The 12,784-nt window shown below is 36.6% G+C and overlaps 1 protein-coding gene across 10 annotated transcripts in view; it reads right to left on the bottom strand.

Moving 5' to 3' along the window:
- DENND1A (DENN domain containing 1A) overlaps nucleotides 1-12,784 on the bottom strand; it is a 492,893-nt gene that overhangs the window by 368,725 nt on the left and 111,384 nt on the right. For all 10 annotated transcript variants that reach the window (XR_006737850.1, XR_006737851.1, XR_006737852.1 and 7 more), the window contains one exon: nucleotides 305-348. Coding sequence is in view for 5 of the 10 variants with exons in the window: in XM_045563071.1 (XP_045419027.1) it covers nucleotides 305-348 (44 nt within the window). In the remaining 5 variants the exon portion in view is untranslated. The remainder of the gene's footprint in view (nucleotides 1-304; nucleotides 349-12,784) is intronic.

Genomic DNA, 12,784 nt, shown 5'->3' with positions numbered 1-12,784 from the left:
CAATCCAAAAAGGATTTCCTAACGAACCGCAGACTGTAACACACCTCAAAGTAAGAAGCAAAATTTGTGACAGGTTTTCTTCCTTACTTTCTGCATTTTACCCCCAAGGTAACACCCCAAATCTAGCACCAATATTTTCAATCCTAATTCAATATGTTTTACTTTTTGTCTTTGGTTCCTAATTACTGCTTTTCTTCCCTTCTAAAAATTCATTTATCTCTTTCAGTAAAAAGAACAGTAATAATATGTTGAACAACTCTGAAATAAATTTTGTCATGTAAAAAATTAATTACGCATTCCGAACCTGGTCACTGTAGTCCTCCGGGAATTGCCTCTGCACCTCAGGATCTGTAAATAATTGACAGATAATATTAATTGGCTTTGGATTAGTGAGCAAGCAGAGGATCACACATTAATATTTGATCAGAAGATGATAGCAGCCCTGGCAGGGGATCCAAGGGGGGCAGCTGAGGCTGCTATGTTGATGAGCACAAGGAAGGACTCAGCAAGGCACTCCCATTACCCTCCTCCAGAAATATAAAAAAGAAAAATTTTAAAGACCTGATGCTACTGTTAACTTTAGACTATTACCTAATGCAAAAATCTTGCCAGTTGCAAATTGCCTTCAATATATTTTTCCAGAGAAAATGTGTCTTAAACCTGCTTGACTTTTCTTCTCTAATCAGAAACCTCCTTTTCATAGTTACAGATGTGTGCTTGATAAACCACCTTTAGCACCAGTTTCACAGTGGGGAGAGAGGGGGAGAGAGGGAAGAATTCTTCCAAGGAACAAATGCAAAGCTCACCGCTTTTACAAATAAAATATATCCTTCCCCAAATGCTTATGAATTCTTTGAAAATGCAGATAAAACTAGACAAAGTTTTCTTCAGAACAGAATCAATGCTTTGGGTTTGTCGGTTTAAACAAAATATATGAGAAATTATGTTTCATCTGATATATTTAGACTTGCTTAGAAACTATAAAAATACAAAGGTGAAAATACCTTTCATGACCATCTATTTAAAATGGAATTACTAAAGGGACCGTTTTATTCTTCAATTATAATTGCAAGATAATCCAATGCCATCTTCTCTAAGTCAATACAGAAGTGAACTAATTAAAAGCAATTAGCACTTCACTTACTATTGATTACAAAAACATTCAACCTTTTCTAATAAGAAAAAGATTTGATTCCTCAGAGACACATTAAGGGTAGTGATCAGAATAATATCTATTTGAGAAATCATGTATCAATTCAAAAGGCTTATGGAAAAGCACAGTACGTGAGGGTCTCTCCTCTAACAGTGATCACAACATATACTATTTACTTTTCACAGCTATCTTTAAAAACCACATTAAAACACTAATTTACTTCTCTGTACAAGCGAATCCATGTAAAAGTTAAAACTCTCCAAATCACAATACAGAAATGCAGTTCATTGTTCTTTCATGAAGAATCAAGAAGAGAAAACACTAAAGACCCATTCACATATTACATTTAAATCCTAGAAATACCAGTTTTCAAGTCATTAAAGCCGACGGATATTACTCACTAAAACCCAAGGCTAGCCACCAAAAGCAGGAATGTTGAAAAGGTCACACCGAAAGTAGTGCTTCCCAAAATGGGTGGTGCAAAAAAGGTGAAACTATCTGCAAACCAGTTTAGCTCTTGAGGCATCTTCTGGTTGGCTTAAAAACTGGGGATTAATTTCTTTCTTTACCCTCATCTTCAGCTACCGGGAAGGGACCAATGATGAGTCTAGACTGAGACTAGTAGAATTCTGGGGTAATGTCCCCGCAGTACCAATTCAGGGCTGCCTGGTGGGCCAAAGGAAGAAGCTGATGCCTGTATTTGGCCTGAGGGCTAAAACCACACAAGGACTCAGCCCTGTGAGACAGAGGCCAGAGGGTGCCAACAGTGTGGCAGGAAAAGTACTAGGCCTACAGAGAAGAATGTGCCAGCAGGATACAAAGGGGGGCAGCCTGTGGCCCAACAAATCTCTAAAAGTATGCAATGGGGTCGGGAGGGTAAAGGCAGAGTGAAGGAAGGGAAACAAGAGAGCTGGAAAAAAGAGGGTAGTGGCTCTAATTCCTAACATATATAAATAACTTTAAATTTGGCCCAAAGACCAAAAACATGCAACTCTAAGCCACTGAGGGACATAAAAAAACAGAGGTTGGGAAAGCCACAAAATCACCTAAGGCTTATTCTTTTTCTTCCAATTGACACGTGGTTAACACTTACTCTTCAACTAGAAAACTTCATACAGAAATAACTCACATATAAATCTTTAATATCAAGCCCCCTTTCTTGCAGTAGTTTGTGTTGCTGGGGAAGCATCATACTGATGAAAATAAAACCAAAGACTATTTTTCTATTGCCATTTTGTGAAGGGATAAGGGTCAGAAACCAAAATTTGTAGTATATTCTTCAATTTAAAAAAATAAGTTTCTTATATATAGGTGAGAGAAAATTCTTAAATCTCTTTAGTTTGTTACATTAATGAGAATCATATTATAATAAAATATATTTTAAAAATACATTTCATTCATATATACAATATAATAAAATTGAAAAAGAAGGAAAATGGATGAAAAAAGAAAAAATCAACCTATCTTAACCCACTGAAGGTAAAGATGACCATGGGAATGCCAAGATGGAGGCCATTCAAAACCATATTATCCTAAACTGCCTCTATGGTAGGCAACTTAAACACCATCAACTAAATTCCTTCAGCTGTCCTTAGGCTATCCTTAAAATGAGATTCCCGAATTTTAACAGAATAATGTTCCAAGATAATACATGCATTATGATTTACTATGATTCAAGCATAAAACTTCATTGCTCTAAGGCCCCCGATGTTTACAAAAAATAAACTTCAGGGGTCCTTAACATTCTTTAAAGCAATACAGTACTTTAAAAAAGAAAAAAAAAAAAAAAAAAAAAAAAACAAGACAAAAGCAATGCTTTTTAAAACCAAAGTCCAACCTATAAAGTTACATTCAATTAGCTCAAAGATCCAGTCTGATAGTTAAAAACTATGAAAGCCATTTTAAAAAAATTAACACAAAAACTGAAAATAATTTGTTTGAATTTTCTTAAACTGTCTATTTGATACAGGAGGTTGAAATCTTTTTTCACATTGAGTCAATCACCATGCCATAATGTCACCAAAATATCGACATTGGAAACATCTGAGTTAAAAAGGTCCAAATACAATCTGCTTTTCTCAAGCAACACAACACCCGCCTTACTAACAGTTTCAGCATGGCACATGTACAAAATCTAGCACCCTGCAGTTAAGCAAACCGCCTTTAAATTTTCTGTCTGGCAGCAATCCACTTGCGTGTCTGTATGTTTTTACAAGTACTCTATGTATTTCATTGCGTCAGCTGCATTTCTTTGAGTTTTAAATGGTCTGGGAACATTTTATGAAATGTTCTATATCTTTATATGGAAAATAACATACACTGGAAAACTGTGCATCGGTCTAATATTTATATATCTATTTCATTATCCACCATCCAGTGCTATAATTGCTAATGTTCCAAAACACCTTCTCACATTCATAAGCTCACCACCAAATGCAATGTCACCAAACAGCTAACTTTCAACACAAAAAAATCTGCAGATAAGAGTACTACCATGGAAAAAAGTAACATAATTTGCTTAGGCAATTGGCAGTCAGAATAGAGTTATCGGCACATGTCAAGCTTTTTCACTAAGAATTGTCCCTCTGACAGAAAATTAAGAGCATAATACAGTGGGACATAGCACACTCTTTTTTCCTTATCCTCTTCTTTCAGCAACTTTCTCCTGATTTAAGTAATAGAGCCTTACAAACTTAAAAATCAATTTCATCATCTCCCAGGAAAATATTTTAACAAAAAAAATTGTATTTGAAATATCTTGCCAACAATACGTATAGTTCAAAAGAGTCCACATATCTCTTAACCAACCAAATAGGCCCAAAAGAGGCAGTGAGTCCTCAGACGAGGTTTCACATCATGTCAATGTGATGTCCCAGCACCAAGGCTCTCTAAGAGGCTGTCTCCACAGAAACACGTGTGCACCACTTTCTCTGAAGACCACAAGAAGCATTTCTGTATTTAAAACAGACATTTCACAGTATAGGACCCCCAACAACACATTCTCATCTAGGCACAGAACATGACCATACTTAAAAGGCGATGTCTCCTCAGCAGGAAAATACTGATCTCCAAAACAAACGTCGTACTTTTTTTTCTTTTTTTAAAGAAAGGCTAATTTTCTTCGATCTCAACAGTCTATGTTTTCTAGTCTTCTACTATACATACTTTTAAATCTTTAAGATATACCAGACTGCCACAGTATGTTTAATTAATAGAATAAGAGTGTGGGCAAGACTTAGTGGAAAGGTGCTATAAATTATTTTACACAGGCTCCAAAACCTTGAGTTCTGCCTTAGGCTTCAAGTTCCTAGAAAACGTGGTAGACAGATCTTTTACAACAGAAATGCAAAATAATTCATAAAAGTACTGTGGTTATGTATGAGGGCTCATTTGTACATCAGTAACTAGTATGTGTGTACACACACACATACACACACAATCTTACCAAATTGTTTTCCTGTTTCCCTGTCACACCAATGACTCCATTTGAAGAGTCAGAGTATGACATATTTTTAAACTGATTATTAAAAAATACACTGACTTCATTTTGCATGAAACGCATAACTGCATGCGTACTAACCAAATGTCATTATCTTCTATATCTGGAGCTCTTTTAGGTAATTTAAGAGAAACTGCAAATGTAGCAGTTAACACGGGAATCTATACTGCTTTCACTTTTAAAATGTTAGGTATCAAGGCAGAAAACATTACATTTAATGCCTACTGAATTCATACAGTCATTATCTCTAGGATATTTTAGTCAATGAGAGATAAAATATTAAACAAATTTAAAGCTTACAATTACAAAATCAGCCCTTTAAAAAGCTAAAAAGCGGGACTTTAACATTAGCTATAAACGATATAATCTCATTGTTTAATTTCATGGAGTTTAAGATACTATCTTCTTCTCCCCACAACCACAAATGTTAATCCAAGCTGTAATCAGATTTAATTTTCCAGATGAGAAGATGGGAATATGCTGCAAACGGGATAACAGTCCACTACACTGCTCTTTCACTAATGATGTTTTCAAATTTTGCACACTAAACATGTAGACTCTCAGAAAACAGTCTAACGAGTTGAACATTTTGAGGACTGAGTTTTTCCCAAAACACATTGAGAAATAAGGTTTCTTTTAATCTTCAAGAAGAAAATTTAATTTTTTGCATAATGCAGAATTAAAGTTTCTTGACAGTATGATTGCAAACTGGACTGAGCTAAACAAAAAGCTTTAAGGATACTATCAAACCTATTAAAGCTACAAAAATTCGGCTGCATTTACTTTATATTGTAAAATACCTGAATCATTAGCTTAGCAATTTAACTAAACATAATTATTCTAGTAAATTATTAAAATTTACTTATTAAAAATACATTTTTGAAAGAACATTTCAAATGTTTTACATAGTTCAAAAAAATCACCAACATGTTTTCCTTTGCCTTGACAATGAAACAAAAAGGTTTATGTTGTCTTTCTTTTAAAATTTTTTTTAAATAAAAGATTACTCCTGCCAAAAAAATTACTGATTCTAAAATGCAGGTTTGACCCTAAAATTTCAAAGGACTGTGACTCACAAATTGGGAGGAAAAATCATTTCGAAGTACTTTAAATGAACATTGATATGGTTTCCACGTACAAATAAAATGTTACTTTTAAAACAATGTATTCCAGGTATTAACTTTTTGTTCTTAAACAGTCTTCTGACTGTAAGACAGAAAAACTTTGAGTCATCACAATTTTTAACCATGAATCTATTCTAGTGTTTTCCCTCAACGCTGGCATTTAAATATAATCAAATACAATTTCAAGCAGCCAGGCTGGTAACATAGGCACAGTTGACCATCAACACCTGTAAAAAAACAAATAGCATTATTCAAGGAAGGAGAGCAAAACCCACCTCAGTGTGGCAAGCCATGGAGCCATTCATATGCCACATTCCTCCTCAGACTAACATATTCTGCCTTTCAGACATATCCTCCTCCGATGTGACTATTTATGCATAAACAGCAGACACTGACCTATTGTTTTCAGTTGTTGAAGTTATGAATGTAGTACAGTTACCAATTAAGTGAATCAACAAGTCCTAAATGCATCAGCTGTTCTACAAATAATGAGTCCATTGACATTACACAGTAAAATCTAGGGAGTCTCATCTTTCTTACTAGAGAATGCTGATAGATTTTAACCAGCAAATGCCACTACTTACTGATAATTTGAAGTATTTTTCATAACTAACTTCATCTACAAAAGGAATAGCAGTCTGATCCTAAAGCAAACTTATGCCATATAAATTCCAAAAATCAAACATAAGTGGAATTACAAAGGGAGCTTTAAAATGGAAAAGCAAGGGTAGGGTGTGCTGGAGGGGAAAAAAAAGGTCACAAGAATATGCTTATTTACACTTACCTTTTTCCCTGGTGAATATTTTAGTTTTCAACTTTAATTATTATTTAACCATTTAGGGTTTTTTTTTTTAATTAGTTCAAACTTTGGAACTAATTCCTAAAATCTGTCAGATTGACAGACATAGATGAAGATTTTTTTTTAATGATTATAACCTCGGGCTTCTATGTAATTTTTCTATGAGTTAGGTTTATTTTATCCCACCTTTTTGAATGAGTAACCTTAAGTGTCACATTTTTATGCCAACGTGAATAATTAATTTAGACTTAGCCTAAATGACAGCTGTGCCCTTTATGTACTACAAACGTGACATCACTGCATATGGCTTTCACAAATAGATATATCACATCTGTCAAATTGAAAGAGAGATAATTATTTACTCAAATATAAAAACTATTGATGGAATACCCACTATTTGCCAGGTGCTGTGATAGACATTTTATATAAAATTTTTGATTTTATCTTCATAACAAAGATATGCTATTGGGACTATCAATTTTATCATAAAGAAAGCAGTAGGTTATCACTTATCCAAAGTTAGAAAATTAGCGTTCATTCATGGTACAAATGCTCTGATGCGGCTGGCCCCATTGATAAATAAGCCAAGGTCCTCACCCTCAGAAGTTCACAGTATAACTAACCCTAATGGAGAACACAGAGAATTAAACAAGCAGTTACCATGGGGGCTTGGTAAGTGCTACGCTAGGGATTAGCACATGGGCATCTGGCCTTGTCCTACAGGGGACAGAAAAAGCTTCCAGGAAGAAGTGACAGAGCCAGGGGTAGAGTCCAGGACTAGATCAAGGCTCATCTCATGACACAACATGCCCTCTTCTGAACAGCACACAGTGAATAGGTATTTTGTGAGGCCAAGTCTCATGTTTTAGTTTTGTCTCCTACAAAATGTCTTGCATGTTATCAGTACCCAACAAATATTTTGGGCATAAAAGAACAAAATAAACCCATTAAATACCCTGTGTCTCTCCAAGTAGATAAAAGGCCGATTTTAAAACATCCAATTGAAAACAAGCCTTTGAATGCTATAAGCTTCCTAAAGATCACATTGGCATGTAGTAAGCACACAATAAATATTAGTTGTTGTTACATTATTAACCCCAATGGAGAAGTAAGCAAGCACTATAAATTAGATGGCTACAGATGTATAGGTATGCCTCAAATTGGAAATACATGTGTTCCTGAAATAAACTTTTATAAACCCAATTAAAATTTTCCCATTGCCTTCTATTGCTTACTTAGAAATCTTATAACTTTATCAGAAACCAATTTTCTCTACATTGTCAGTGGTCCCAAAATCCTTAAGCTACAGTTTATTTGCCTCCTGGCATCTGTTTTGCTAATGATCTGTAAACATCAAATACACTAGGGACTCTCCCAGATTTTACAGAAACCCTGAGGTAAATCTGTATAAATTGAAGGACCTTTCTGCTAATTCCTTTGCTTTCTAAGTTTGCACATGAGATTTCAGAAACAAAGTCTCACTAAACATTTTTTGTAGTAACAATTATAATACTACCAGCCACCACTTATTCAATGCCTGGGTATTGTCTTAAGTGGCTTAATTTATTATTTTATTTAATCCTAACAACACTGCTAGGTAAGTAGATGTATCTCTATTTTATAAATAAGAAAAGTGAGATTCCCTATAAACAAATTCACAGAGTCGAGTAACAAAGCTGGGATTTCAGCCTGGATCCATCAGACTACAAAGAAACCAACACTGGCTTTCCCTTTGGCTTTATTTATTTACATCCTCTTGTTGATCTGTCTTCTAGTCATTATTGTGACTCAACAATAAGAATACATCTGGACAAATAACTAAAACATGTTGTTGTAAAACAGGCCTTAGCAGATTATGAATGAGAGCTTTCCAATTTCTTTATTTATATTCCTTTGCCAAGTTCAGGATATAAATAAAATGGCTCCAAAGTAACTAGCACTCAGTTCAACTAGTAAATACAATATTTAAAAGACAAATTCTTATTAAAAATGGAATAATTTTGAAGGCTAGAAATTACGCTTGCATCATCTATGAAAAAAATTATGTACTAAACAAACAGTGAATAAAAACAGAGGAAACGTTTTTCCTACTTAAGAAAATGTGTTTCCAAGTGCCTCTGAACCATACTGAAAACCCCAATGCTAAGAGCAAACTAGTACATACAGGACAGATAAAGCTGGCACCTCTACAGGGGAAACACACTAAGTCTGTCAACCAGAAGATTTCCTTTTACCAAAACTGTGCCTCTCCCCCACCGGGAGCAAGCCACTGAGCCCAGCCCTTACATGCACCACTGGAGAAACAGTGCCTAATCCATAGCACTTTTTTAAATTGTGGTAAAATATACATAACATAAAATTTACCATTTTGACCCTCTCAGCATATAGTGCTGTGGCATTAAGTGTATTCACGTGACTGTTCCACAACCACCTTCCATCTCCAGAAATTTTTCATCTTCCCCAGCTGAAACTCTGAACCCATTAAACACCAACTTTTCCTTGCCCCCTTCTCCCAGCCCCTAGCATCTACCGTTCTACTTTCTGTTTTTATTAATTTGACGACTCCAGGTACCTTATATAAGTGTAATCATACAATATTCGTCCTTTCATGACTAGCTCCTTTCAGTTAGCGTAATGTCTTGAAGGTTATCAAGATGTAGCATGCATCAGAATTTCCTTTTTACAGATGAATAATATCCCATTGTATGTATACACCACATTGTTTATCCATGATTGCATCAATGGACACTTGGGTTACTTCCACATTTTGGCTGTTTTGAATAAAGCTGTTATGAACATGGGTACACAAATATCCGTCCAAGTCTCTGCTTTTACTTCTGTTGGGTATATATCCACAAGTCAAACTGTTGGATCATCTGGTAATTCTATGTTAATTTTTTTTTGAGGACCTATACCACTTTTAATGTTTCAAGACCTTTATGTTGCAAAGTTATTGTAACAGCCTGGAATCCTTAGCCTAGCCATTAAGACCAACCCACCCAGTTTCATCTCTGTTTCTTAAATACGAATCCCTAAATCCAGCTAGCCTAATCAATTCAGTTTCCCACAAAACTTGACACGCTCAGCTCATCTTTCTCCTCTTCCCACTATCTAAATCAGACCCTTTCAAAAGATGCACTCAGGCATCACAATTTATAAATGTGGCCAATTGTATATTCTTATATGAATTAACAGTCAGTTGCAACTACACTGGCACTTTTAAAAAAAATTAAAAGACAATGGTGTCCTCCATCAAAAGTGCAATGAATTTTAAATGAGTGTCCCAAACGAAGAGCAAAATTGTCACACTCACATGCACTGCTCCCCAACTCATGAAACTCTTACTTGCTTTTGGCACTCACAGCCAGCCAGCAGCAAAATTCTCATCCTCTTCTCTGTAAGTTCCCCTAATGTTCTTATTCCAACCAAAAGCTGGCTTCTTCTGGGGCCCTCCAACGGTGGATGTTTCTTCTCTGCCCCTCCTCCCATTGGCTCAGAGGTGGTAGAAGTGACTTCTGTTCCTTGTTGCCACTGCCAGACCATTTTCCCTCCTTATTCTCCAAAACCCCAGAGTTTGACCTCAGGTTACCAGACTATACTCCCATCTTCTAATCCCAGGGTTACTCCTTATCCCTTGAACGTGTGGCTCATAGTGCACTGTCACGCTGACATTGCTCCCACCACAGTCTTGTCAGTTTCACTATTCAGCCAGAGATGATCCCTCCAAATCCCTGAACTCGATTCCTTGGCCTCTTCCCCCCAACAATCTCACCCTCTACCCAACCTCACCTACTCACTCCCACGGTCATACCCTAAACTCTACCATGTTCAAAAACTGAACCCCCCTCAATAATCACAAATTGAAAGCATCTTGGTCTCCAGGCATGACCCACCTCTTCTCTTCCTAGTTCATTCCCTATAGTACTCTACTTTCTTCTATCTCACAGGGATATACACTCTGTCAATCTTTTCACTGCCCTTCATCTGCACCAGGTCTACACTATCCTCCTTACACAGCTTAAATTCTATTATAGCTGCTTCTTCACACACATCCTCAACTCCCTTGGGCCTCTCTTTGTCACCCTCGCTTGGCAAAACCCCAATCCTTGTTAAATCCAACTATCCACCCGCACCCCTGTAGCTGATCGTGGCTGGAGAAAAATACAACTATGCTGACTAATCTCACTTTAAATTCATGATTATTAACTGCAAATGAGCTTTAATATGACTCAGTAATTACACCACATTTTCCTTCATTTATTCACTCTCTCTTTCCTCAAACCTCCAACCTTCTCCATCCTCAATTGCTACTAATTACCTAATTTGCCACTTCACTGAGAGAAGAGAGCAATCAGAAGAGAATCCTATCACCTCTACCCGCCTATCTCCTCTGCCCCATAGACTCTGCCTTCCTCCTATGACAGGTGCCCCTTGAGAAGACCCCTTGTCCACTTGTAAAGGAGGATCCCATCCCTCTCACCAACTCGGACACAGCTCCACCAATTCTCCCGTTGTGTTTATTTTGCCTCTCTACTTGATCTTTCCCATCAGCATACAAACACAATTATTTCTGCAATTTTTTTAAAAGGTCAAGTCCATTGTAACATGAGGTCATTTTTTAAAAAGGTGAAGCCCACTCCTCAACAGCCACCACCCCATTTCTCTCATTCTCTTTATAGCCAAATTCTTTGCGTGTCTATATTCACTGTCACCAATTCGTCTCCTCCCACTTTCTTGGACTCATGGCAGTCAAGCTTGTCTCTGAAACTACTCTTGTACCAATGGCCACAGCAACAGCCTTCTTTACTGCTAACATCAATTATCAATCCTGAGTCTTGACCTGTGAACCCCATTTTACACCCATGATTGCTTCCACCTCCCTGAATCACTTTCTTTCTTCTTGTGGCTTCCAGAACAGCCCACTCTCCTGCTTCGCTGGCTTCTCCTCAAGCTCTTGATAATCTCTTCCTATTGAAGGGACCCAGAGTTTGGTACTTGGACTTCCTCACATTTCTTTCTCAAAGCCCTCCTTTGCTGGTCTTTTTCAGTCTCCTCACTTCAAATACAAATATTCACTGTCAACTTTAAATGCATTTATCCAGCTCAGATCTCTTCCAACTCCTCATTTATCCAGCTGTCTGCTCAACATCTCTGCTTGACTTCTCAAATTTAACATGTCCAAAACTGAACTCCTGATCTTTCTCTCACATCTCAGATCCAATGTTACAGCCAATCCTGTCAACTAAATCTTCAAAATACATTCAAATTCTGACCATTTCTCTCCATCTCCACCACTATCACCCTGGTCTAAGCCACCATCATTTTCTACCTGGATTACTACAATAGCCTCCTAACAGGTTTCCCTGCCTTTGCCTCCAATTCCCTATAGTATGTTCTCAAAATAGCAGCCACAAGAATCCTGGAAAACTCAAGTCAGGGTTCTCCTCTAAAATGTTCTCCCTTCACCAATGACTCTCTGACCTCACTTCCTACTATATTCTCCTCTCCTAACTCTGTTCCATTCTCACTGGTCTACCTGCTGTTCTGCAAACATGCATGCCATCCTTCAACTTCATGGCCCATGCCCTTGATGTTCACTCTGTCCAATAAGTATCAAGGAATGAGGCACGTTGCTGTCAGCTTTTTATTAGCTCTTGATTCACAAGTTAGCTTCCCAATGTGGTCTTCTGCAACCACCTTATTTAAAAATCATAATTTTCTTATCCTCATCATTCCTTATTCCCTTTTCCTGTGTTATTTTTCTCCTTAGAGCATTTCACCATCCAAAATATTATATACAAGTTGACTGTCCTTTTTCCAAAATGCTTTGGACCAGAAGTGTTTCAGATTTTAGATTTTGTCGGATTTTGGAATATTTCATATACATAATGAGATATCTTGAGGGTGGGACCCAAGTCTAAACAGAAAATTCACTTATGTTTCATATATACCTTATGCACATAGCCTAAAGGTAATTTTACACAATCTTTTGGATAATTTTGTGCACAAAACAAAGTTTGTATACTCTGAACCATCAGAAAGCAAAGGTGTCACTGTCTTAGCCATCATATGGACAATCTGTGGTTGTCTGGTATCACCATCATTCCTCACTTTGAATTTATATGCTTCTGATAAGCAATCATTTATACTTATTCACGCATAAGTACCTAACAATAAAAAATATGAGATATCATCAATACAATGAAAAA

Source organism: Lemur catta, chromosome 10 (assembly GCF_020740605.2).
Source record: "Lemur catta isolate mLemCat1 chromosome 10, mLemCat1.pri, whole genome shotgun sequence".
In the NCBI taxonomy this organism is placed as follows: Eukaryota; Metazoa; Chordata; class Mammalia; order Primates; family Lemuridae; genus Lemur; species Lemur catta.
The sequence above is the reverse complement of the archived record's forward strand: the minus strand, read 5'-3'. Positions and strand labels throughout refer to the sequence as shown.